This window comes from Cricetulus griseus, chromosome 7 (genome assembly GCF_003668045.3).
Source record: "Cricetulus griseus strain 17A/GY chromosome 7, alternate assembly CriGri-PICRH-1.0, whole genome shotgun sequence".
NCBI lineage: Eukaryota > Metazoa > Chordata > Mammalia > Rodentia > Cricetidae > Cricetulus > Cricetulus griseus.
This window is the reverse complement of record NC_048600.1, coordinates 103,643,886-103,670,971: the sequence shown is the minus strand read 5'-3', so window position 1 is coordinate 103,670,971 and position 27,086 is coordinate 103,643,886. Positions and strand designations below refer to the sequence as shown.

The following is a 27,086-nucleotide window of genomic DNA, read 5'->3' as shown; positions in this document are numbered from 1 at the left end:
TGTTTGTATAGGCATCTCTTGTACTTAGTGATTCACTTGAAGTGAATGTGGCACTCCAAATAAGCTTTAGCAAACTCAAGTGTTGCTATGGCTACGATATGGTTGCAGTATCTCCTCAGAGTTCCCCGTGTTGGAAGCCCAGTGTTCAGGGTAAACAGGCAACAGAACCGTTAAAAAGTGAAAGACCTTACGTCATGGGTCATAATACCCTTGGATGTTCTCATGGGAGCCTTTTCTTTCCACACAAATATTCCTTCTCACACATGCCCCATCTCGCTTGCACTTCCACCATAACACCATGCACTATGATGTGACATAGTCAAGTGACCTTGTCAGTCATCATCATGCTGTTGGAACTTTGAATCTACAACACTGTGAGTTAACTAAACCTTTCTTTACAAGTTAGATCACTCAGATATTTTATAGCAGGAATGACTAATGTAAGTGTCTATCTCAGAAGTTCCATTACCAAATAGTCATTTCTCCTTTAATGTAGAAAAGATCTTGGTGTCTTAAGAATTCTAAGAGACATTTTTTTCTGTCTTGTCTGTATTATAAACTCCTTTGAATTGTGCTGGCTAAATTAGAGACCATCTTCAGTGTTGGAGGAATTTGGAAGGAAAGAGATGTATTCTTCATGGAGACCTGCAGTTAATTTGCTTATGCCATTACCTATAGGACATTTCCCTATGGGAAACTGGTGAAGATAGGGTTCCATACAATACGTCTTTTATGGTCTGGCTCTGCAGGGGACCACATGCCGTCCTCCTATCAATCACTTTGCACATGCCTATAGTAATTTGCAAGAGAGAATTGACAGGGACTTTTTAAATAATTCATTAAATGTGAGTTTTATATGAAGACAACATGAGAGCTAACTATACAGCCTTTAGGAATATAGGAGAAAAAACTAGACCAAAACCATTCCTTTCTAGTGCACTTTCCTAATAAGTACTTTGGAGCTGGTGGCTTGTTAGAGGCATGTTTGTATATAAAACCAAGTGACCTTACCCTCCATAATTTTCCTAAGAACAAAGAAATACATACTTCTAAAAGCCCATGATCATTTGCCGAAGGAGCACCTTTAAGTTTACACTTTAGACATCTGCGTAGGTGCCAAACATTTTTTTTAATGTTGAAGCAATATATAATAGTTGGACTGACAAACCAGAACATTTGATTCAAGGAGGAAGTAGCGATAAGGTGGCTGATGCTATAAAAGTCTTATCTTGGCAGTTTGCTGTGTGAGAAACACTTTCAGTACTCCTACTGTCATATGGGACTCATGACATTGGAGTAATGATTTATTCACAAAACGTTGAAGACTTAAAAACAGACCCCACATAAGCAAACTACTCTGTTGAAAAATGTACATTGGTTTGTTGTCTTTGAATTGTATAGGAAGAGATTGTCTATGCCTAAATTCCAGAATAATGAGATCTCCGTCATCGATGTTGAGTATTGAAGGCAGCATTTGCACTTAGGGATTCACTTGAAGTGAATGCAGCACTTTAAGCAAGCTTTAGCAAACTCAAGTGTTGCTATGGCTACGATATGGTTGCTGTATCTCCTCCAGAGTTCCCTGTGTTGGAAACCCGGTGTTCAGGGGAGAGGTTTAAACAGGCAATAGAACCATTAAAAAGTGGAAAGAGCCTTAGGTCATAGGGCACACCCTTGGGTGTTCTCATGTGCTCCTTTCCTTCTCACACTTGCCCCATCTCACTTGCCCTTGCTGATGTGACAGAAATGATGCTCTAAAATAGTTTCTCCGCACAGCCTTTGTCTTACTTGCATCTCCTCTCTCGGTTTTTCATCTTCTTCTCTCATACTCTTAAGACCTGCCATATCCCATTTCTCTTTACATGGTAGATGTTGACTCTTATTTCTCCAAACCCTGAAGCAAATATTTAACTCTACAAAAATCCCCTCTCATTTTATAAACACTGGTGGTTTTGTGTTGTCATTTTAATTTTTCTATTTTTCTTCTTTGCAAAATATTTGAAGAAGTTTATTCCTGGCCTTATTTCAGATGCATATTTACCCAGATCCCCTTCCTATCTCTATTTAATGCTGAAAGTATTTTGTCAGCCTATAGTGTAAGATGAGAGTATACACTTTCCCCCCAGAAGGCTTCCTATAGCATCCATTTATTGTTTTTGTGGCATCACCCTTAGTTATAGACTCAATTCTTAACATAGTCTAAGGTTTGTTTCAGCTATTCAGTCTTAACAGTACTTTCTGAATAATTGTTGGATAAGTGATTATTTTATTTACCTCTGGCTAGAATCAGATATTATAATTATTTATATGGGCATTACATCCTTAGGGTGTGTCCTACTTTGTGTCCCCACCCCTTTCTGAACTTCAAGAAGACAGGATTCTCATTCTCTCTCTCTCTCTCTCTCTCTCTCTCTCTCTCTCTCTCTGTCTCTCTCTCTCTCTCTCTCTCTCTCTCTCTCTCTCTTCCTTTCTCTCCCTTTCTTTTTCTCTCACACACAGACATACACACACCAAAAAAAAAAAAAAAAGTTTAATAAAATTTGTATCCCAATTAAACCTCTCATGGTTAATTTGAAAGGAATACATTTCTCTTTTAACAACGGAGCTCCTGAAGCCCTAAAGTTTGGAGGAATTCTCCATGTTTAATGTCTAAAGATATTAACCACTGAGCTGCATTGTGTCTATAAAAAGGGTTTAAACTCTATGAAAGGCTTCCAGTACTATAAATATACCCCTTGGGCACATTTGTAACTAAAATTGGCAAATAGTTTTTTGTTTTATGTCAACCTTCATTACACCAGAAAGCTACATGTTCAGGTTTACACCATCCTGATGTTAAAACATGGTTTAAACTAACAAATATTTATGTCGTAAAGATCATCACATGGTAGAACTCATCTGAGTCATGTACTGATATACCTGTCCTTGACTAGGAACTCCTCCTTATGTAGAGATTGAAAGGTATTTTTTTGATTTTTCGTTGCTGTTCAGAGGCAGAAATGAGTTTTATACTTCTTAGGGTGAGGCAGCTTCAGGTAAAGGAATTGACAACCCCTGGGAAGGTTAATTAGAGCTAATTATAATATGACTGACCTAATTTTCCTCCAGAAAGTTTAAGCGGTTCTTTCTTTGCACAGTAAAGATTTTACTTTTTCATATAAATTAAACCCTGTTTCCTAAACTTACAAATTATCCATATCATACATTCACACACACACACACACACACACAAAGTGTTACTTCAGACTTTGTAGAATAAGGATTAGGTGGGGTTGGAATGAACCTTTAAGATTTTATCAAGTTGACGGTATTTACTGTATTAATACATGGTGAAAAAGGAAATTTAGACAAATATTTGTAATTTTTAAATCTTTAATGCAAAAATAACATAACTGTCAAACAAGTGACGTATAACATTTCTTTTAACGTTGCTTCATTTTATTTAGATTTTATATCTTCTCGTTTGCTTGATAAATACTATGAAACGAATCTGAATCCTTTACATTCCTACGTAGATGTGCATTAGACATATGTTTGAATCTTTGTGTGTGCCATCATGGAAGACAGGTGAATATACTAAAGCTGGAAGCTTACTTGCAAGCCGGTAGAGGAGAACTTTGAAATGTGGAGAGGGAGGATGCATGTTACTGTGAACCATGTTTGTTAACTTACGGTGGAACCTGACCGATGACTGAGGTAAACCGGTCCCTGAGAAATGTGAAGAGCACCCTGCAATAACAAATACAGTGACAAGGCAAGGTGACCTTTTATGTGGGTTTCATCCCATGCACAAGGTGGTAAAAACACAAATCCAATGTGGGGATACAAAAGGGATTAAGAAATGGCTGCCAGTTGCATCATAAAGACTTGACAAGTGTTTAATGACTGACTAATGAGTCAGGTGGTACAGTCAATAGACTTGGATTACCCATGAAGATAGGAAGAAAGGAGGGGGCATAGAGACAGGTGATAAGTTTCCTGTGAGATGGTCTTGATCTTACATGCCTCTAGTCCTAGCATTTGGGAGGCTGAGGATCAACTGAAGTTGGAGACTATCCTGTTTTACATTGAATTTCAAGTCCAGCTTGGGTGTGTAGTCATTCATTCACGAATATATCTGCAAAACACTTTGAGATCATCCTTTCAGACAGCTAAAAATAAATAAGTCAGATACACACAAATTATGGAGACTGGCCATAACTTGCTTTTAGATAACTCTCATTCACCAAACAGCCTTCTTCCTGCAGTAAGCCTTAATCTTTTTCAAAAACTGTAAATAGGACCCAAGACTAAGAAAGGCTTTCCAGTGAGTGAATGTCGGAAACTGATAAGAGAAGCATTCTCAAGGCTTGGTAGCATAACTTACTAAAGGCGTATCTCCTTGCAATCTGCTGTTTTCTCCTGTGAGCCACTGACATTTGAAAGATTTACTGATCAGCTTATAAATTACAGAGCTTGTACATGTTGTGGACTTCTGAGCTAATTACACATTTGCAACTGCAATTAATGCTTCCCCTACTTTAGGGAACTGTTAACACTCATACCTAGAGAGAGGATAGTTTCACGTAATTTTTTAATCATTAAAAAAGACATGTGCAAATTACATTTCCAGACAGCTAGTATTACCAATTGAGTGCCTCAAGAAAGCCCTTACTTAATAAATTATCTTGTCAGGCTGTGTAATGGCATACATAATATGAACCTTTCCCTCCAACATAGTAAAAAGAAACAAAGGAAATACCAGCAAAATGATAATAGTTTCTTTAACCTTCTTGTGAGAGTTATTATGGTCTTATCATTGTTAGAGCCCTGTTTATAAATGAATATGCCGAGTCTTAGAGAATTATATAGGCAGAAAGTGGGGGTTGGGAGGATGAATCTCAGATCTAAGATACTGACCTATCTAGGACCCATCCAAAGCATACGCTTTTGTACTAAGCAAGTGTTTTTGTTTGTTTCGTTGTAGATCATGTTACTTTGTAGGTGAAAATGCTGCATGTATGAAAACATACAGCACAGCAGCTTTTAGCTAAGGACAAAGTATCTGTGGCCTACAAAGATTACCATCGGCTTGAATTACATTTTCAAAGAAGAATTTGGTCTTATCTTTCCTAAAGATTCACTGCAAAATTGTGGGGGAGGCAAACCTTTATTTAACAAAGAGGCACTGTGGACTCGTTGCTGTCCCTAGATAAGTTCTGACTGTATTTCACATTTCAGCATTTTCTTCTACTGAGTTTGCTCATACTATTTAATATTTATTTATTTACTTACTTACTTATTTGTTTGTTTATTTATTCATTGGTTTTTCAAGACAGGGTTTCTCTGTAGTTTTGGAGCCTGTCCTGGAACTCATTCTGTAGACCAGGCTGTCTTCGAACTCACAGAGATCCACCTATCTCTGTCTCCCAAATGCTGGGATTAAAGGCGTGCGCCACCACTGCCCAGCCACTACTTAAATATTTAAAAGCATGTTTTGGTTGGCTTTCCTGATCAGCTATTATGTCTTTGTTTTTCTTTTAAGATCTACCTTGGTGATCTGAATTAACCTCTACTTCACATAAAGTGTTTGAGCAAATGACTTCTGTATTTGTCCTAATTGGGACTTCAGGTTGATGATGAGGCCCTGAGAAAATTGTCACTCAGATGTTACTGACATAGGAGGCTTTGCAGTTATTTATTAGAAGACAGCCTGAGAGGAAAAGAGAAAATGGATTGTTGTGATCCTCTCTTGCTAAATCCGGCCCAATGCTGTTATCGTTTCTTTACTGCTTTCTCTAAAAGGCATCATTTCAGTGCACTAATCTTTTAAGCAGCCATTCAGCAGGAACTGGGCTAGAACCTTGCTAAGGGGTCACATTCACCAGCCTGACAGTTAGACATTTACAAAAGAAATGGTACGAATTTATTCAGCATCAAAACCTCTGCATCTCTTACCACCCAGCCGTATTTCACACCGTATTACCGTCATTCCACTGCGATAGCTGCATAAATCCTGTCCAGATTCTTCATTTAATTAACCAGCATTCTTTGAACAAAAATAAAAGTGCTGTTTTTATGGAGGAATAAAAGCTGCACGACTGAGTGTGAAGAGGACAGATCATCAAATTAGTGATTCTTCACCGCAGCTGGGGTGATTTTCCTGCCCTTCCTCTCTCACTTCAGAGGCTTTTTTTTTTTTTTTTTTTTTTTTTTGATGGGATAGAAAATGGGGAACAGTTCAGGATCCTCAAATGTTTTTGAGAGTCTGTTGTTATAACCACATCCTAAGCTAGTGCAGGGCTGGTTGGTGCTGTTGATAACTGGTACCTACAAATGATTTTTTCTTTTTAAATAATGTTTTCTGTAGTTAACCAAATAGTATAGACTAGTAACCAAGAGCATAAGCTCTGTTAACTAAACTGTGTGAGTTCAAATCCCAGCCCTGGCTAGCACTAAGCTTTCTGTGCTTTGGTGCCCTGTCTTTGAAATGAGGATACCTCTAGACATTCCTTATACTACGATATGCAGTTAGCTGACTTGACACATACAACCTTTAGAACAGGGCTGGCATATTAAGCCGTTACCTGGAGTGTACTCAACAGTAATCTGGTGTGAAACTGACCCCGGTATGTCACTGGTAACTGTCCTGGTCACCTGGGCTGGACTGACAGGTGCTGTGCATTAGGTAATCCCTCTCTCTTCCATACTCTCATTTCTAAAGGCACCCTTACAGTAGAAGACAAGTACTATCGTTTACTTGAAGGGACTCAACTTCTTTGAGTGCAGGTAGAGAAGGCAGGGGACATCCCATACCATTCCATTTTGCACCCAGCTGCCAGCTTTACCTTTTAAAATTAATTTGATTTATTCATCTGTTTATATATCTCTTCTAAAAACAAACCAACAAAAACTATCTTCCAACAGGACCCCTCTACCTCAATCAAAACCCACCTGGCATCATTTCTCATGCGCCACATTCCTTCCCGCTCATTTGTTCATGTTGGTTTTTTTTTTTTCTGTTTTATTTTATCTTCTTTACCACTCCTTACTCCATTTATGTACATCACACCTTATGTTCTAGGCTGAGCCAGAAAAGGTGTAGGTATTATTTGCCCCTTTGTATTGTATTCACATCATATTCCACAGTTGTCTTATGAAATAGATGCTAACTTCATGTTGTTGATGACCCAGCCTGTTGTTCCACTCCCAAACTGTACTGGAACTCTAACCACTTCATCTACCGCCTCTTCTACAACCACCCTGGCCAGCCGCAGTTAGCTTTACCTGTTCCCTTCCTCCTCTTTCTGCTCCCACCTGTGTCTCCCACACAGTCTGTTCTTCACTGATCAATGAAATGCACCCCCTTAAAACTTAAGCCAGTTTGTAAACGGAGGTTTCTCGTCCAGCCCGCCAGTTCCCAAATAACCACTCTACGGCCTAATACTAATTATAATTGTCTGGCCAATGGCTCAGGTGTATTACTGACTAGCTTTCACAATTTAATTAACCAATTTCTATTAGTTTATATTTTACCACAATGCTCATGACTTATTGGTAATGTTCTGGCATTTCACCCCAAGCACAGCTAGATGGCATCTCCCTGACTCTGCCTTCTTTCTCTCCATATCTTTGTTTGGATTTCCCACCTGGCTCTATTCTACCTGGCCATTGGCCAACTCAGCTTTATTCATCAACCAATAAAAGCAACGCATATTCACAGCATACAGAAGGACATCCCACATCACCAGTTTGTATCACTCCCCTGCTAAGTCCCTCCTTCCTTCCTCACTCTGAGGGAAGCCTGTGAATGCTCTCTAAGGCCTGCCTCTCCAGGTCATCCTGTCTCCACACTGGTGTTTCCTCTCTGTCCTGGTGTCTTCCTACTTCCCTGTCATTCCCACTGTTTCTCACTGTTTCTGCCTCATTGACTGCCTTGGTGTTCTCCAAAGATACAAAGCCCAATCCAGTCCCAGGCCCTTTGCCCATGTGCTCCTTTTGCCCAGAAAGCTTCTCTTCAGGAAATCATAGCATGGTGGTCCCTTCTTCGAGTCTCTAGTCAGTGCCTTCTCACTGAGCTCGTAACTCATGCCTAAGCTACTGTCTCTCCAATTGTAGATTGTAAGTTTTGAAGGGTGAGAATTTTCCATGTATACTGTCCATGCAGATTCCAGGAATTCACATATAATGAACAGTTAGTAGATGCTGAACAGACCCTTGAGAATATCCCCACAACCCTACTTCTCTCAGCACTTCATGCTCCAACAAAAGCAAATGCTCCATAACAGCTTCAAGAACATCAGAATAGCTATAGTTTAATATTAGCCATAGCAATTGGAGCAGAAAGTTCCATTACAGAGAAGAGAGATTGCTGCACTCTCTAAAAAAGAGTTCTACACTATAATAGCAGCCGTGTTAAATTATGTGGGTGTCTTAGGGGACTGTGACCTGACACCAAGGTACATTTTGAGAGAGCCCATGGCTGCTGCCACCCTTACCTTCCAAGATAAAGAGTATAGCTAGTGTTTGGAGCATTGTTGTTGTTTTGTTTTATTCTGTCATCCAAAGACTGTGAAGTGAAGAAAAGCAATCATTAGTATTGAAGTCAAGCAAGCCTGGGCTCAAAATTTTGTGTACTCAATGCCCTTGTTCATCTTGTTTATTCTCTGGGTCGCTGATTGCTTATGTAAATGGTTTTCAATCCATTTCTCCGCATGTTATTCCAAAAATTGAAAGAGCAAAGACAGATGAAGCACGCACTGTGTGTTTAGTAATTGCCTCCTGAACATTGTATCCAATTGATAAACAATTATGTATTATGTTGCTACCAAAGCAAGAAGTAACAGTCTGATGTCCAGAGAAAACTTTGCCTCTGGGGCTTGGTCCACGTGGAAACCGGACTCCCAGCATCTGATGAAGCTGCAGTAGACTTCTGATAACACCAGCAACTCCACCAGCCCCTTTTTTCTGTAGCTTACTCCTTTTGTCTTCTGAATACTTCCCTATTCATCTATTTCGGATTTTCAGTTTTCTGTTCCTTCTTTCATTTTTCCCAAAGTGATGCTAGGTGTGTGATTCTAAAGAGTCATACAGAAGCTTCAAGAAACCAACAAAAGACGGGGCAGCTAGGTCACATAATGAAATAATGTACTTTCTAGTTTTTAGGTGGAAGATAAAGAACATAGACATGTTAAGGTTTGGAGTCATAACTGCCAAAATGAGAAGAAAAAAAAAAAAACACTTTGTATAGACCACAGAAGTGTATTTTGCGTTTTTTTCTCACTTGACGTTAACTTTTAACTCCTTAGGAAGCCAAAGCCGTAGCTGAAGAAACCCGAGCTCTGCGAAGCCGGCTCCATCTTGCTGAAGCTGCACAGAGGCAGGCACATGGGATGGAAATGGACTATGAAGAAGTGATCCATCTGCTGGAGACTGAGATCTCAGAGCTAAAGGCTCAGCTTGCTCATTATTCTGACCAAAATAAAGTAAGCAAACAGCCCTCTCTAGTTACCATGGTTCCCTCGCCACTGTCGTGTATCCTGTTTTCATTTTCTTTTCATCTGCACGTCTAAACTAGGTCAGTGTTTGTCTTCTATTATTCCATGATAGGATGTTGTGTCGTGAAGAGGGTGGCATGGAAGTTGTGAGCCTGCCTTTATCCATAAAGCCTGGCGATGGAAAAGCACGGGCCCCGAATTAATTGGGTCATTGGTCAACATTGTTCCATTCAGCCATTCAGGCCTGGAACTATTTAACATTTAATTGATGGCACTGGTTTTCTCTTTCTGTCTTTGAGTTTGCTAATTTGTTTTGTGGAGGTGGAAGGAGGGGATTAAAGGGATGAGTTTTGCTCTTTGATTAGAGAACCTGGGGCAGTATAGCAGTACACATGCTAATGAATTCTTACAGGAGAGGCTGGATGACTAATGAGAAGAAACCAAGTTTGAATTTGTTTTGTTTGGTTTGGTTTGGCTTCTTTCAAAGTTAAGGAGTACTAACCTGGGCTCCTCCAGAAGAACGCTCATTTGCAATACAATACTGAGTACCTTGCAGGAAGCAAGCTGAACATCCCTATGTGGGAATTGTCCACAGTGTACCTTTAGTTATGACTAAGCTTCAAAAACCATAGTAGGCCTGTGTGTGTGTGTGTGTGTGTGTGTGTGTGTGTGTGTGTGTGTGTGTGTGTGTGTGTGTCTGTGTGTCTGTGTGTGTCTGTGTGTGTCTGTGTGTGTGTGTGTGTGTGTGTGTGTCTGTGTGTGTCTGTGTGTGTCTGTGTGTGTGTGTGTGTGCGCGTGCGTGTGTGTAGTATAAACTACAATGACTTGAAGTAGGTATTTTATAGCTTTGTAAAAATTCTTCACTTATAAGTAATGGCTGTTTACAGCTCTAACCCATTCAGCCTTCAAGCAACAACAGAACAAATTTGAGCTATTTATGAATATTTAAGCATATAAGTTCTTTAACATACCAAATTAAAATGAAGCTAGTTTTAGAAAAGAAGATTTTTAACAGAAAATGTGAGGTTTTCTTTGCTCAGCTCTGAAAAACCCTATCCATTTCCCCATATATCTACTCATGTAAACCAGCTCACAGAAGGCCGGCCGGCCAGAGGACCCACCCACCATGGAGGAGACCTGGAAAGAACCCATACATAGCACTTGAGCAAGCAGCAGCACTTAGGAATGTTAGTTACAGACATTTGTTTATCTATGTACATTTTTAAACAGTTGTGGCTATGCCACGTAACTTTAACCTAATTATGAAAATATCGTAGAAATTATCAAATTATTAAGGATACTTTTAATAAAATAACTAGTTACTTTTGCAGCAAGAGTTGCCAGTGTGTAATAGTTCAGAATTCTTGCTGTTGTTTTTTTGTGGCATTGGAGGTTGAAGTAGGACCTTACGTATGTTAGGCTAGAGCTCTATTCTTGAACTGTTTTTTTTTTTTTTAAGATTTTATTTCTTTATTATGTATACAACATTCTGCTTCCATGTATATCTGCACACCAGAAGAGGGCACCAGATCTCATAATGGATGGTTGTGAGCCACCATGTGGTTGCTGGGAATTGAACTCAGGACCTCTGGAAGAGCAGTCAGTGCTCTTAATCTCTGAGCCATCTCTCCAGCCCCTCTTGAACTGTTCTTTAGCCCTGTAATTTTAAGTAATATACTTTTAAGAGGTTTGCATAAAATTATCCAGTGATTTTTGCTTTGTTTTGTTAGTTTTTAAATCTTTTATTAGCATTTGTGTGAGGAGGTATTTGGAGGTGGGAGGGCATGTGAAGGTCAGAGGTCAGTGTTGCGGAGTCATTTCTCTCCCAGTCTTTGCATAGGTTCCTGGGAACAAACTGAGATCCCTAGGCTCATGCAGCAAGCACCATTACCCACTGAATCACCTCTCCAGCTCCGGGTGTGGGTTTCTGCTGTATAAAGTTTAGGTTATTGCATCCTCTCTTCTCCAGTGAGAAATATTTTAGTCCCAAGTTGCCTGGTAATATAATTAATTCATGTTCTCTCTCTTTGTAGCTTTAGGTGAGATCTCATGACATCCCTTTTAATAAGAGCCTAAACTACCTCTCTAAAATGCTTTTCTTCTCTTTTTGAGAGGAGATATTAAACATAAGCATCTCAATATTCAATATTTTCCAATTCTGATATCAGTAGGGAAAAAGTAACTTTTTCAGCTGTGTGCGACATTGCTTAAGAATCTATTGACTAGGTACTACAGAATGAATATTTAAAGATTTAATTATCTCTGTTTACTTATTTTGCACTTGGGGGCTGCATATTGAGTAGTGTGTGAGTGAGGCCAGAAGTCAACGTCAGGTATTGTTCCTAGAAAGCTATCCATCTTTTGGGGGTGAGGGGAGAGGAGTGTTTATAGAGATTTTTACTGGCACCAGAGATCCTCCCTCCTCTGGTCACCTCTCCAGAGATGGGATGACAAATATGTGGCACTTCACCTGGCTTTTTACAGAGGTGCACAGCAAACAATTTACCAACTGCGCTATCTCTGCAGCTCCTAAGTATTTATTTGTTTAGACATAGATCCTTTCTGTAATGATGCTTTCATTTATTACTATAACTTCCCTTAAATTATCAATATATTTTCTAATTTGTATTTGAAAAAAAACTATCTGAAGCATAAGAAATAAAACATTATTGGGTCTAGAGAGAGAGACCTGAGGAGTTAGAGTACTTGTTGTTCTTGCAGAAGACCCAAGACCTGTTCCCACCATCCTCACAACTTCTAACTCCAGCAACAGGGGACCTGATGCCCTTTCTGACCTCCTTGGGCAACCACACCTACATGTACACTACATGTGAATCATCACACATGAATAAAAATAAGTATTTTTAAAATATAAAATAAAGCATTACTAATACCTGTGAGGGACCACAACACCCGCCCCTCCAGATTGCATCTACTACCCTTGCCCTCAGAGTTCGCTGCTTTCTTGAATTTAGTGTCTACCAGTTTCTTGATAGTTTTACTACTTACATATCTACTCACTGTTTGTTTAGTTTTGCCTGATTACCGGGTTAATATGTAGCTAGTTGGTATCTTTTTTCATCTTTATTCTTCTTTGTGTGAATTACCACCGTGCAGTTATCCATTCTGTATCTGATGGGCAGTTTGTTATTTCTGTATTATTCTACTGTGAATTATGTTCCTGAGAACATTCTGATATATGTAACTTTCTCCGTATATGTAACTGTTAGCTATGAGAAGTAGTATTGCCAGGTTGAAGGATAATTGTATGTTCAACTTTATAAGTAAATGCCTAATTGTGACTGAAAGTATTTTTAACCAATTTGTATTCTCATGAAGAATGGATTAGAATTACCATTCACCCCTTGCTGATCCTTGGCTTTCTTTTATTTTGAATTTTTATCCATCTGGTTGGTACAATAATTGCTATGCCAGTATAGTTTAATTTGAATTCCCCTAGTTACTAATGACTAACATAATGGTGTGCTGGGAACCATAGGCACTGGCTCATGAGAACTTGTCTCTTTCAATGCTGTGTTCACTGATGGAGGTTGGAAGCCTGAAATCAACCATGATGGAGTCATTTATATCCCTAAATGCTGTAAACCTGCAATTTGTCCTTCCCTGACTGAGATAACCAGTTGAGCATATATTTATGCATTCAGTAGTCACTTATTTTTCTCAGTGAAATGTGCTTTTGTATCTTTTATTTTCCCATTGGGTTGTTTGTCTTTTGCTTAGAGACATGTAGTGATTCTCTTGGTTACTAATCCTTTATTGACTTATATGTTATAAAACTACCCTCTCAAACTTGTGACTTGCCTTTTCTACTCTATAATGAAATAGAAAGGAACTTTTATTTTCATGGAAACTTATTGTCTTAGTTACTTTTCTATTACTTTACTAAGACACCAGGAGCAAGGCAACTTATAGAAGAGTTTATCTGAGGCTTATAGTCTCAGAGTTTTGGAGTTCATGACCATCATTTTAAGGGGCATGTCAGCAGATAGGCAGGAATCACACTAGAGTGGTAGCCGAAAGCTTACATGTTGATCCACGAGCATCCGACAGAAAGCTTACTTGGATTGTGCTGAACTTTTAAAGCCTCCATTCCTCCTGCCCCCAGTGACACTCCTCTACCACAAGGCTATACCTCTTAATCCTTCCCACACAGTTCTACAACTGGGGACTAAAAAGTCAAATATAAGAGCCTATGGGGCCATTCTTATTCAGACCACCACATTTATCGATTGTTTCCCTCTTACATCTTTTTGAAAGTCCTTCAGTCTTAGATGATACAAAGATATTTATTTATATTTGCTTCTAGAAATTGTGAGGTTTTGATAAATCTATGATTGGTATTGTAGCACTACATGGGGGTGGAGAATCATTTCATTCTTCCATGATTCCACATGAATAACACTATCTGATCCTTCATGTGAAAATCTCATTTGCTAACTCAGCTTGGTGTCATCTCTGTCCTATTATAAGGTTCCATGTGGGCGTGGCTCTCTAGTCTCTTTCACTAGCCTACCTTTTACCACTGATAACACAGTTTGTTGCTTACAGTGTCTTTTTTGATAGTCTGATCATGCCATCTACTTGTTTTTATTTAAAAGTATATTGGCAATGTGGCCCTCTTATTTCATATTCTGTATACTGCTTATCCATACCACCAAAAAAAAAAAAAAAAAAAAAACCAAAAGATTGGGATTGCAAATTTTACTGTAAGATCATCAAATATATAGATTAACTTGGGAAGATTTTTTTTTTTTTTGCCCTTATTTATGAATGCCACTGAGGCACAGAAAGGTTCTTGTCTGTGGCTAAAGAATCTAGCTTATGGGATCACAACCCAGCAACATTTGCTGAGATTTGTTTCCTGACTCTATGTGCATTTGATCCTTACAGGTGGTCAACGTGAACTTGAAAAGATATCTGCCATGTCATGTACTTTTTCATGTAGTTAACAAGGTGGAGGACATCAGGGGTTCAGTTCCTTTTTGTTCATAGTAATGTTGTTATGTTCTTAAACCATCAGTATTTGGAGAAACATACTAATATCACTCTTGGAATTCCCTTTTTTAATCTTATTTATGTATTTTAAAACAATGTTTTTAGGTACTTTAAGGCTTGGGATTATACAACCATCTCTTATGAAAATGCTAGGATTCCATCGGTGAATCTTGCCCCTTACAACCATTTTCTATTGACACTAAAATAACTACATACTTTTGTTGATATTTAATTACATATTTTAAAAATGTATTTACTTTTAACTTTTAAGTTTCTATTTATTTCGGTTATGTCTGTGGCAAACATGAAGTTGGAAACCACCACCTCCCCTTCCAAGTACAAAAACATTTATGTATTAGCATTGAGCTTTAATTGGAAATAACTTTTCATTTGTAGATTTCCACCTATTAAAGCACCTGGCTCATCTTTGCCCTCTGGCTTGTTAAATGTAGTTGCCCATGTATTCAAGTTATTTAACTTGAGTTTTGTATCTTCTGGGTACCCCTGCCCAATTACATGTAATTCCCTTTGCTATTTTCAAACTTATGTAAGTCTCCAATATTCATTTATCTATATATTATTTTACATCCCAGTTACAGTTCCCCCTCCCTTCTCTCCTCCCACAACCCCCACCCCTTGCAGTCAATTCCTCCTCTATTTCTGTTTAGAGAGGGGCAGGCCTCCCATGGGTTTCAACAAAACATAGCATATCGAGTTGTAGTACGACTAAGCAACTCTTCTTGTATTTAGGCTGGGCAAGGTATTCCAGTATGAGGAATATATTCCCAAATTTGTATTTTCTTTATTGCTTCTATTTCCATTTTCAGGTCTTGAACAGTTCTATTTGTTTCCATCAACTGTTTGCCCCCCCCAACTTGGTTTTCCTGACATTCTTTAATAGATTATTGATTTCCTCCAATTTTTTTGCCTGTCTTTTCCTCCGTTTCTTTAAAGACCTCTATCATCTTCCTAAAGTTATTTTAAGGTCATTTTCCTGTGCTTCAGCTGCACTGGAATGTTCAGGTTTTGCTGTGGTAAGATAGCTGGATTTTGGTGGTACCATTGCCCTTTCTGTTATTATGTTCTTACACTTGAGTTTAGTCGTGTGGATTTGGGGTCCTGTGTTCGTCTTTGTTGGATGGGTGTTTTGTTTCTTGATTTCTATTTCTTCTCTGGTCTTCTGGCCTAAGTGGCCAAGGATTCTAGTGACTGGTGAGTCTTCAGGTCCTGTAGGATGTCTCTGCTGGAGTTTTGGGGGCCTTGTGTCCCTTGATCTGGTCTGGCATCCAGGAAAACTGAAGTCTTCTTGGGTCTCTAGATCCAGCCTGGCCTCCGGTAGTGCTACTAGTGCCGTTCTCCTGACTGACATGGACTCTGCATGGGCCTGTGGCATCTGTTCTTCCAACTGGTGTGGAATGTTTCTCGGCTTATGGAGGCGGCTGGAGTTCTGGGGGAAGAGCCGCTTGTCTACTGGTGAGGCAGTTGTAGATGGTGTGGTCTGCACCTCAGTGACAAAAATCCACTGGGGTTGCTGGTGGAGACCCAACAGCAGAAGGGCCAAGGACAAGCTGGGATGGAGTTTGCCTGAGGAAAGGGTCACAGGGGACAGAATCCAGAGAGGGGTACAGTTCCACTGGCAAGCAGGTCACTCGCCCATTCTGAATTTTGTGTCCTAGGTCTCAGTCTCCAATATTTTTATGTTAATAAACATGAATTAACAGCTGGACTCAGATTAGATGATTCCAATTTTGTTTGCAACATCCAGAGCGTTGTTATCAGGAGCCAGATGGATATCCCCTTCTCTGCATCAGGTTTGATCAATGTCACAGCCTTTCCTATCTGATGAATGCTGACTTGACATTCACAATGAACACAAGTGAGTAATCTTCTGTCTTCTTCCTGGCTGGCTCAGCAGTTGGGGCAACTTGATGCTGGTACAGTGGGCAATCCCATTTCTCCTGGAGGTTCTGTTGTGAGGGTATTTAGACTTCCTCTGCAGCCACGGGGTCCTGGGCTTTGACTGAAGGTGGTGAGTGAAGATCTGCTTCTTTGTGTGGTAGACACCTTCCAGCACACCTGTGCTTTGGCCACAACTTAGGAAGGAACTTCCTTCACTCTGGGCACTATTTTGGCAAAAATCCTGTTACAATCCACCATGTGGGTGCTGGGACTCAAGACTGAGTCATATGCAAGGGCAGCCAGTGCTCTTTGACTGTTAAGCCATCTCTCAAGCCCCTGTGTCTCTGATTCCTTAATGATTATGCTAGAATGTTTGCCATTCTGTATGAACTTGTTATGAAATTAATCAGTGATGTTTCCCCCATCTACATATTAAAAGCACTTTTGAACATAAACATAATTATCTCTCCCTCCTTAATTTCTATTACTCGTGGAATTTTAGTTCTGTCTTGACTTTATCACTTTTGCAGTTTGTTTAATGTGGTCCAAGTTGGATAGACCCTATGCTTAGACCTTTTGTTCATAGTTCCTTATTACATCTCAGGCTTTCTTACTTCCTGAAACAGTTGCTTCAGATTCATTTAGTGACTATCTGTTGATAAGAAACTCTCCATTTGGTTTCTCTGAAAGTTATTTTGATTCAACTTTTTATATTCAGATACATTTATAATATTGTGTTGTCATATAACTTTGTCATTGTTTTTTTATGCTATCATGTCAGCTATCAATCATTTGTAATGTGTTTCCTTCTGTATGATTTTTAAATGATTTTTAAAACATCTTTGGCTTTGATACCAGTGTTTTAACTCTGTGAGTGATTTGTTGATCTGATCTATTGTAATTTATGCTGTTTGGAATTAATTCAACTTCCTAATCGGAGGATCATTGTCTTGCCATTTCTGGAAAGTCCTATACTTTCATCCTGATTGTTCTCTGTCTCTGACCCTGTCTCTCTCTGTGTGTGTCTCTGTCTCTCTCTCTCTCTCTGTCTCTCTCTGTCTCTCTCTGTGTCTCTCTCTGTCTCTCTCTCTCTCTCTCTCTCTCTCTCTCTCTCTCTCTCTCTCTCTCTCTCATTCTGTCTCCCTCCGTCTTCCCTCTGTCCAGGTTCTCACAATGTATGCCAGCCTACCCTTGAACTCATACAGATCCCACTGTCTCTGCCTCTAAGTGTGGGATTAAAGGTGTGCAACACAATCCACAATGCCCACCTTTTAAAAAAAACATTTATTTACTAATTCATTTTAAGTGCATGAGCATTTTACCTGCACATATGTGTACTGTGTATGTGCCTGGTGCACTAAAGTCAGAAAAGGGTGTCAGATCCCTAGAACTGGAGTTATAGCCAGCTGTGAGCTGCCTTGTATGTTCTGGGTACTGGACCCAGGTCCTATGTAAGAACAGAAAGTGATGGGTTTCTTTGTGTAGCTTTGGAGCCTATCCTGGCACTCGCTCTGGAGACCAAGCTGGCCTCGAACTCACAGGGATCTGCCTGCCTCTGCCTCCCGAGTGCTGGGATTAAAGGCGTGCGCCACCAACACCCGGCTCAGAATGTGATTTCAAGCAATAAGCCATGTCTCCAACCCCAGTGCTGTTTCCCTTTGATGCTAGTAATCTCTGTGCAATTCAAGAGACTCGCTTGTGTTCTCTTACCTCTTCTTCATTTGTAGTTCAAATTTTACCTTTTATTCAGTCCTCAGAAATTTTACTAGTTCTGTTTTCTAATTTCTCCATTGTCTTTTTAGGTGTATGGAATTGGACATATTTGTTGTGTTCTAATTTAATGACTATATTCTTAAAATTATTTATGTCATTGGATCTATTTTTTATATCCTTGTCCTCTTATATTTTCTTTTTCTTTATTGTGTTTTTTGTTTATTTGTTTGTTTATTTATTCAGTTTTTCAAGACAGGTTTCTCTGTGTGGCCCTGGCTGTCCTGGAACTCACTCTGTAGACCAGACTGGCCTTGAACTCAAAGATCTGTCTCCTTTGTCTCCTGAGTGCTGGAGTTAAAGGCTTGAGCTGCCACCTGGCCTATTATATTTTCAATTCTCTGTTTTAAACATACTAAATACAATTATGCTTATGTACCTAATTAATATAGACTCTTTTAGATCTGATGATTATCTAATTGCCAATTCATAAAAGATATTTCTTCATTTTTTAGTTATTTTTTATGGTAAGTTCATGTTCTTTTGACACACAATTATGGAAATTCTATGAAATTTACAAAATAGCTTCCAGAGAATTTTTATTTTTGCTCCTCTTAACCTAGGACCAATTTAAGTAAGAATTTCAGGTTATGGGTTTTCATGTCATCTAAGTAATATAAACTCAGTCCCCAAATCTCCTCTGTTTTTCTAGCAGTTGTTGTTTGAGCATTACTGGGTAGGGACTTACACAGAACAGACTCTTTACTGACCAGAGTATGAGTTCTATGAAAACCGTATCACTCATTTAGCATGTCATGTGTGTCTGATGAAACCCACAGTGTGGACCTCCAGGATCAGGATGTGCCTCAGAGCAAATGATGCTTCAGCATCCCCTACCACTGTGGTTCACTGGGCACTACTGCTGTTCTTCTTAGAATGCTTTTACTCCTCTGTTGTGAATAGTCAATAGTGTGTATGTGTATGCGTGCATATGTGTGTATACACTCAGCACTTTGGGCTATGCTATCCATGAAGGACTTTCTGTTAACCCCGTGTTAAAACAAGTTCTTTTTTAAAATGTTAGCTGAATGTAAGTCATGTAAAAATCAATAAAAGTCATGTTGTAAAATATGTCATAGAACTTAAAGTATATGTGTGGAAATTAACTTTTAAACACTTCATCAGTTATATTCTACCTGTCCTCAAAATCAGAACCTATTTGTAAAAAAGAGAGACAATACATGAAATGGTAGTATCAGATAGCAGTTTATGAAAGTTAAAAATAGGAAGAAGTTATTGAAAGTTGAAGAAATGTGGACAGTGTTGTTTTTGCCATCTTTGTCTAGGAAAGTATCCAGGACTTGAGAAAGAGAGTCACAGTTCTTGACTGCCAATTGCGAAAATCAGAAGTGGCTCGGAAAACTTTCAAGGCATCTACTGAAAGCCTCCTTCATTTTGTTGAGGTAAGTTTTCTCAGAAGTTGACCCTCTGTCTCCTTGAATTCCACAGCAGTGAGTTCAGCCAACCATGGGATGAAAAGATCCAGGAACAAAAACTCCAGGAATTTCCACAAACCAGGAACAAAAACTCCAGGGATTCCCACAAACCACGCCAAGCTCTGTGTTGAATCTCTGCAAATGAAGTGATATGTAGTCATACCCCACTAGAGTCACCATTGCCTTTCTCCAGTGCTCTCTAGAGTGCCATTTATCTCATTTCTCATTTGTATACCTTGTGCTCAGGCCTAAGGTGATTGCTTCAGTAGGAAGCAAGTATAGAAAAAGTCCTGTCCTTATTTTGAATACTAGAGACTATAAAACTATTTGCATAGAAGCTATATTGTATTATTTACAAGTCATCTAGAGACAATGTGAAGAAACCATAGGCAATGTAGATCACATACATACATAGTAAACCACTTGAGCATCTGTGGATTTTGATAGAACCGGGGACCCTGAAACCAATCCTCTGTACATACTGAGGGATAACTATATTACATTGTTTTTCAAAAAATCTTGCCAGGCCTGAAGGCACAAGGTTGTAATCCTAGCTTCTTAGGATCTCGATGCTGAAAAATAGCAAATCCAAGGCTATAATGAGACCTTGTCTCAAAATAACAAGTGAAAAGGAAGGTTGGATATATACTTCTGTGGTAGAATGCTGGCCTAGCATTTGAGATCCTAAATTCTATCCTCAGTACTGAGAGAGGAAAAGAGGGAAGAGAGGAGGAATGGAGGGAGGGAGAGGGAATAAGTACTGTCACAGAAAAATGTCACGGTTTGGAGACTACAGAAACATCTCTGTTTCAATACAGCAATTCTAACTTACAGTCAGATTCAGATTTGCCTCAGTATATAAGAAGAATAGCTAACATTATATAGATGGTTAGTAATAAGTATACATATAATAAAGTGTACTTCGCTTTAATGAATACACTCCTAAAAATCCTCATACTGTGTAAACATAATTTGGTAACTATTCACGCTATCATGAAGTACTAGCTAGATGACTTACCTTACCAGTTAGCAGTGCTTCCTGCACTTGTGAATTCAGTTCTCAGCACCCATGTCAGGTGACTCACAATCACCTAAACTCCAGTTCCAAGGAGCCCAACACCCTCTTCTATCCTCGAAAGGTATCTGCACACACACACACACACACACACACACACACACACACACACAAATTTAAGTATTTTAAATAAATACCTTATAATTATCTCCAAGCAGAATTTCATGTTAACATAACTGACTGGCCCACTATAATAGGAACATCTGCATACTCAATGAAGGAGGACATTATAAATATTAATTAATCAAGCGAAGATTTTAGTTTGTTTTCAAGCTATCAAGCTTACGAATCTCCTTTACCATCTTATTTGTCACTAGGCTGCTCAGGAAGTACTTTTGGATAGTTCTGCTCCTTTCTCAAATTTAAGGTAAGAATGTGTTGCTTTCGGCAGCGTATGAACACTAATTTCTTTGTGTATATTGTGGCTAAGATACTCTAGGTCGGCTTTAGGGTGCTGCGTGATTCCCACTGAATGCTCGTTTTTTAACTTTTTGGAAGGAAATGCAAGCACATACTGTTTAGGTTCCATCTCTCTAAAAGAAACTGCTGGAAGCATTTAGACAGCCATTGTCACTTTGTACTCTAAGGTTTCGGATTCACACATCCTGTCTGTGTGTGGGGAAGCTGCTGGTGGCAGATGCACGGCTGAAGACGGCTCAGCCTGGCAGATGCGTTCTGTCAAATACAATTTTGCAAAGCATATTCACACAATCAGCTTCTTTCATTTGCATCATTCGGCGATATAAATAAAAGAAGGATGTTTGTAGACTGCACCTTGATTTGTTATTATTCGTAGCATGCTGCTGTCTTCAGGATTCCCCCTCAGAGCTACAAACATCCAAGTAAGGATTGTTTGTCTCAAGCCCCAGCTCTTCACTGACTTTGATACAGGATGAAGGGCGGGCATACACTGAAGAAACAGTCCTGCTGGTCTACATTGAAAGTACTTGTTTCCTATGACTGCCATAGTTCATACGCGTGCATCTCCACCAGCAGCTCTTGCAGAAACCACTATTACTGACAAAACAGTAGTACAGTAGAGAGAACAAGAGCCACACACAGTGGCTTCTGCCTGTAATACCAGCACTTGGGAGACTGAGACAGGAGAATCTCTATTGAATTCAAGACTAACCAGTGTGGCTACACTGAGACCATCTCTTAAAAAAAAAAAAAAAAAAAAGAAGTAATGTCTACAGTTGCTGAGTTTTGTGTTCATTTTAATGTTTCATTTCTTATTATGAAAGAGTCAGACATATTTGTTGTTAACTCTGCTGCTTACAATGTAATCCTGTGAATTCTATGAATGTTGTTTTAGTAAGGATTTTAAACCACTCGGTAGCCATATTCCTGTTTTACATATTAAGTGTGCCCCACCCCTTCAATCTCATTTTGACCTTTACTAATTCAAATTTTTGGTATTAAATACCAGGTTTAAAAGTAAGTAGATAAAAGCCAAAAGCCAAACCTTACCCTAAAGCACTTCTTAGAAGGAGGAAAAAGAAAAAGGCCACTTTAAAAGCTACAGTAAGCAATTTTTGCTGTGTCTTGTAGGTTAAACACTGTTAAGATCTTGGCCATTCTTAATATACCACATCTCCTGTATGGGTTGGCTTTGGTCATTTAACACAGAGTAAAGGCTATGTATTTGAATTGGAAATTTCTTAAGTTTATCCTTGTGAATTAATGTCATCATGTTTAAAAAGGTGGGCTGTAAATACCAATTTTTTTTCAATACAAAGTCATTTGTCTCCTTCAAGTAAAAGCATTACTGTAATTTTTTGAGGAAAATGTTTCATTTTAAATTGTGTCATAATGCATTTGTTTCAGATGACGCCTTAGTTAAACTCTGGAACACAAAGCAAAAAGTAATGAATATGGGAAGGACATTTACAAGGGAGAAGGGGGGCTGGCGGGGTGGGAGGGAAATAAGGATAAGGAGCATAACGAGAATGTACTATATACAGGTATGAAATTATCAAGGAACAAAATGTATTAATAAAAAGTAAATTCAAATGTCATAATATATATATGTATATAATATATATATGAATATATATAATATATATATATTCATATATATATTATATACATATATATATATATGTATATATACATATATATATGTATATGTATATATATACATATGTATATATATACATATACATATATATATATATATATTATATACATATATATATATATATTATATATATAAAGGATATATATATTCTTTAGGCTGTTCTGTAATTAGGAAAAACAAATGGGAGAATTTAAAAGATAATTTCTTAAGTAAATATATATATTGAATTTATATTCAATATTACTATAAAAAATAGAAAACATCTGTTTAATAAACTAAGGTTTATATGTTTAGTTTGAAATTTTACAAAATGAAAAAAAAAGACCCAGCAAATTATTTAAGATGTAAGCTATCCTTCCTTTACTTCCTCCTTACATATAAAGTAAAAGTACTTCTTAAAATATGCCTATTTATTGCTGGGCGTTGGTGGCACACGCCTTTAATCCCAGCACTTGGGAGGCAGAGGCAGGGGAATCTCTGTGAGTTCAAGGCCAACCTGCTCTACAGAGCAAGTTCCAGGACAGCCTCCAAAACAATATAGAGAAACCCTGTCAGGGGGTGGGATGGGGGAATATGCCTATTTACTATAGAATAAGCTAGTCAAAGCAGAAATCCTATTCTATGTTCTTGTATGGCTCTATGAATATAATGTTCCTAGAATCAGAAACATTTTTGCACAAACATAATGGACACCAATTCAGGTTTAGCAAAGATGCACTGGTGTTGCTTTCTGTGCAGTACACTCAAAGCCTTTTCATTGCCCATGCAGCGAAAGGAGAGCTGTGTTTTCATCGCAGACTTCACTCCCACTGCTGGGAAAGAATGGGCGCAGCTTCCCAGCAAACCTGCTTCTGGAATCCAAGGAGCTCGTTAGATCCGTTCGTGCCATACTTGATATGGACTGTAAGTTATCTTCATATTTTTTTGCACTCTTTTGATAATTTATTAAACAAAGCAGAAGAAAAAACTGAGTTCTGATAGTTTAATTGCGTGGAATACATTTGTCTACAGTAAAATTGATAGCTACTCATTAAAAAACGCTGACATGCCAATTGTGGGAGAGTATTGGCTTCATTTAAAATGCCCAAGATGATGTCTAACTCAAGAGAGCTAATTAATATGTGTCTTCTATTTTCTTCCTAAGTATCTTTGACATTAGAAAATAATACCAAATAAAATGCACTAGAACCCTGAAGGGCAAACCAATGCCCTTCAAGTTTTAAAAAGGTGCAACAGGTATAGTAACATTGCATGAAGTTGAATGAGGCCTGATGGTACAAGCACTTGAAATACAGAGGCAGACCAACTTCAACAGAAGACACCCAAACAACAATGAAATAGAAAGGACTGATGAGACATAGCCAGCCATGGTAGCTTCTAACTAAAATCTCAGCCCTTGGGAGCCTGAGGCAGGAGGCTTTCTGTGATTTTGAGCTAGTCTGGGCTACGTAATGATTGCTCACACAGCCTAGACTAAGCATTGAAGACCTTTCTCCCAAGATCAAACTAAAGAAAAGCAACACACACACACACACACACACACACACACACACACACACACACACACACACACACAGAGTAACGACTGAAAACAGACTGTGGCAGTGAGCAGGTAATCAATGAAATGTCTGTAATTAATGAAGCAGTCCCCAGCCCTTCAGCGCTGCTGGATCAGGCATTTCCTCAGAAGTGGGGGCCGAGAGAATCCGCTGTGTGGGAACTGTGGCATCAGTACTAGTATGGGGCCGTGCAATCAGTTCTAAGGATCTCTCAAGTCAACACTATGGTTTCAAGAGAAGCAGACCAGTTTCTAAGCAGCTCCCCACACCCATCACAGAGTCTTGGGGGAATACCCAAGTGATTGGACGTTTCTGCCTTTCCCTCATCATCTCCCCATCTGCTTCTTCATGAGAATCTCAACTTTTAATAACTATTTTCAACATACCATCTATTTTCCTATGATGAAGATTATAGGTGATTCTTCTAACATTTATAAAAATCAATAATAACATGTCCAACCTGAAAAACAGAGGAAAAAATGAGAGGAATGTGATTCATGACAGACTGATCTCAACAGCTAAAGTCTTGCCCAACAGCACTAGGTGATGTGACAATATAATGCTGTGACCTACACAGAGTCCCTACAAAAGTGAGAGCCATGAGGGTAAATTAACACAGCCACCTGAGGGTCTCCGCTTAAGTACCACAAGTTCACTGGCATCTGTGCCATGATTGTCTAAAATGGTGAGCAACTCCCAGCGAAGTTCTGAACAAAGGAAAATGCGGTGTTTTATTAATTTACTCAGTGGTACCAAGCCTGTACAAGGAGATATTTAAATTATGCAAATGTATTGTGTTCATCTAAAAACAAAATCACATTCCAGGATCATGCAGCTTAAAATTTTTTAGCAGCCTGAATTTCTTACCGGACATTTGAACGTCATATGAGGCAGCATAATTCTTTGATGTTCAAGACAGGCAGATACATTTTATATGTTAGACTAGGATGGGATCCGACAGCCTTTCTTCAAATGCCAGTGTGCACCCCAACAGTGTGCTTATAAATAATGCCTCATGCATTCCTCTAGATGCTCTTGTGTGGTACCATGCTTCAGCTGAAACCCAGATATCCATCATCCCAGAGTCACCTAACCACCTATTAACAGTCCATTGTTCTTTTTTACAATTTGAAGAAACAGGTTAACGAGTCCGCCTATGGTCACACCATCAATTAGTAGAAAAGCAAGGATTTATTAACAGCTAAGACTCATTTCAGAGGTTCTATTACCCTTATCCTTCAAGCTGGAGGGTCTGGTTGTTGAGGGTTCCAGATAGCTGTTTTTGTGCATGTGTTTTTGTTTGTTTGTTTGTTGTTTGTTTGTTTGTTTTTTTGGTTTTTCAAGACAGGGTTTCCTCTGTGGCTTTTGGAGACTGTCCTGGAACTAGCTCTTATAGATCAGACTGGTCTCGAACTAACAGAGATCCACCTGCCTCAGCTTCCCAAGTGCTGGGATTAAACGCATGCGCCACCAACGCCCACCTCAGATAGCTGATTTTTGCAGTGGTCCTCAACCTCCCTAATGCTGGGACCCTTTAACACAGTTCCTCATGTTGTGGTGAACCCCCAACCATAAAATTCTTTCATTGCTATTCCTAACTGTCATTTTGTTATGGTTATGAATTGTAATGTAAATATCTGACATGCAGAATATTTGATATGTGACTCCCAAAGGGGTTGAGAACCACTGCTGTAGAGGAACTTACTTCTCTAACATAATATTGGCAAGCAACATGATTGGATTGTAAATTGCACTCTCTTCACAACTCTAAATATATAGACATAAAAGGTACAATGAAGAAAGAACAATGAAATGAAACTTTATACTTAGTGCTAATGTTTTTATTAACTATCCTATTAATCATTACTCTATAACAAATCACCCCAAAACTTGATGACTATAGCATTTTAGTATTCATGATCCTGTGGAGTAGCTAGGTTTGGCTGGACAGTTCTTAGTAGGGAACTCTGATATGATCAAAGTTAGCTAACATCTGAAATTACAGTCTTCTGATAATTCTACCAGGCTGGACATCTAGGTGGCAACTCAACTTGGGATGTCAACTCCAATACCTTTTTCTTATACCCTCTCCAGCAAGCGGGCCTTAGGTAGTTAAACACACATGATGGCACAAAGCTCCCACCCGGATGGTTAAATGAGCAAGCAGGACACTGCATCTCCTTGTGACTGAGCCTCAGAAGCAACATGGCATTCTGTACACCCACTACATTCTGTACATCCGCACAGATGATTCCAGGGCGGGGCTAGGGCTCCACCCTGGATGAAAAGGTACCACGATTACATTTTAAAGGAGTGTGTAGACAGATGTTAGTTTTGTGGTCACCTTTGAAGAATATAATTTTCAACATTAGAATATATGGGATATAATTTAGTCATGATGACTACATAACATCATCTTGGTGTCTGTTAATATGTGGCATTTAGCAGAACAGCCTGTGGTCTTTGCTTCTGTCCCTTCCCTTAATACACTACCTGCTGTTTGTTTTGCTCCAACATTCCACTGTCCATCCTATTCCCTTCTCCTGACCTTCTCTAAGCTACAAACCAAATGTATAAAGGTAGCTGGATGAATGACTGAATGGATGGGTAGATGATCAATGGTAGGAAGGACTGACAGATAAATAGGTAGATGGGAATGCAAATAAGTAGCTAGGAAAAGAGAAGAAGAGAGAGATAATGTCCTCCTAATTGTCAGAACATTAACTTGTGGGTGCAGTTTTGCCTAGTAAGTAGCATTGCTTGTCTTGATGAACT

General features: G+C 38.9%; 1 protein-coding gene across 4 annotated transcripts in view; it reads left to right on the top strand.

Moving 5' to 3' along the window:
- Window positions 1-27,086, top strand: part of Stxbp4 (syntaxin binding protein 4) — a 152,512-nt gene that overhangs the window by 71,580 nt on the left and 53,846 nt on the right. For all 4 annotated transcript variants that reach the window (XR_004770715.1, XM_035447410.1, XM_027426264.2 and 1 more), the window contains 4 exons: window positions 9,288-9,464; window positions 19,448-19,564; window positions 20,990-21,039; window positions 23,522-23,655. Coding sequence is in view for 3 of the 4 variants with exons in the window: in XM_035447410.1 (XP_035303301.1) it covers window positions 9,288-9,464; window positions 19,448-19,564; window positions 20,990-21,039; window positions 23,522-23,655 (478 nt within the window). In the remaining variant the exon portion in view is untranslated. The remainder of the gene's footprint in view (window positions 1-9,287; window positions 9,465-19,447; window positions 19,565-20,989; window positions 21,040-23,521; window positions 23,656-27,086) is intronic.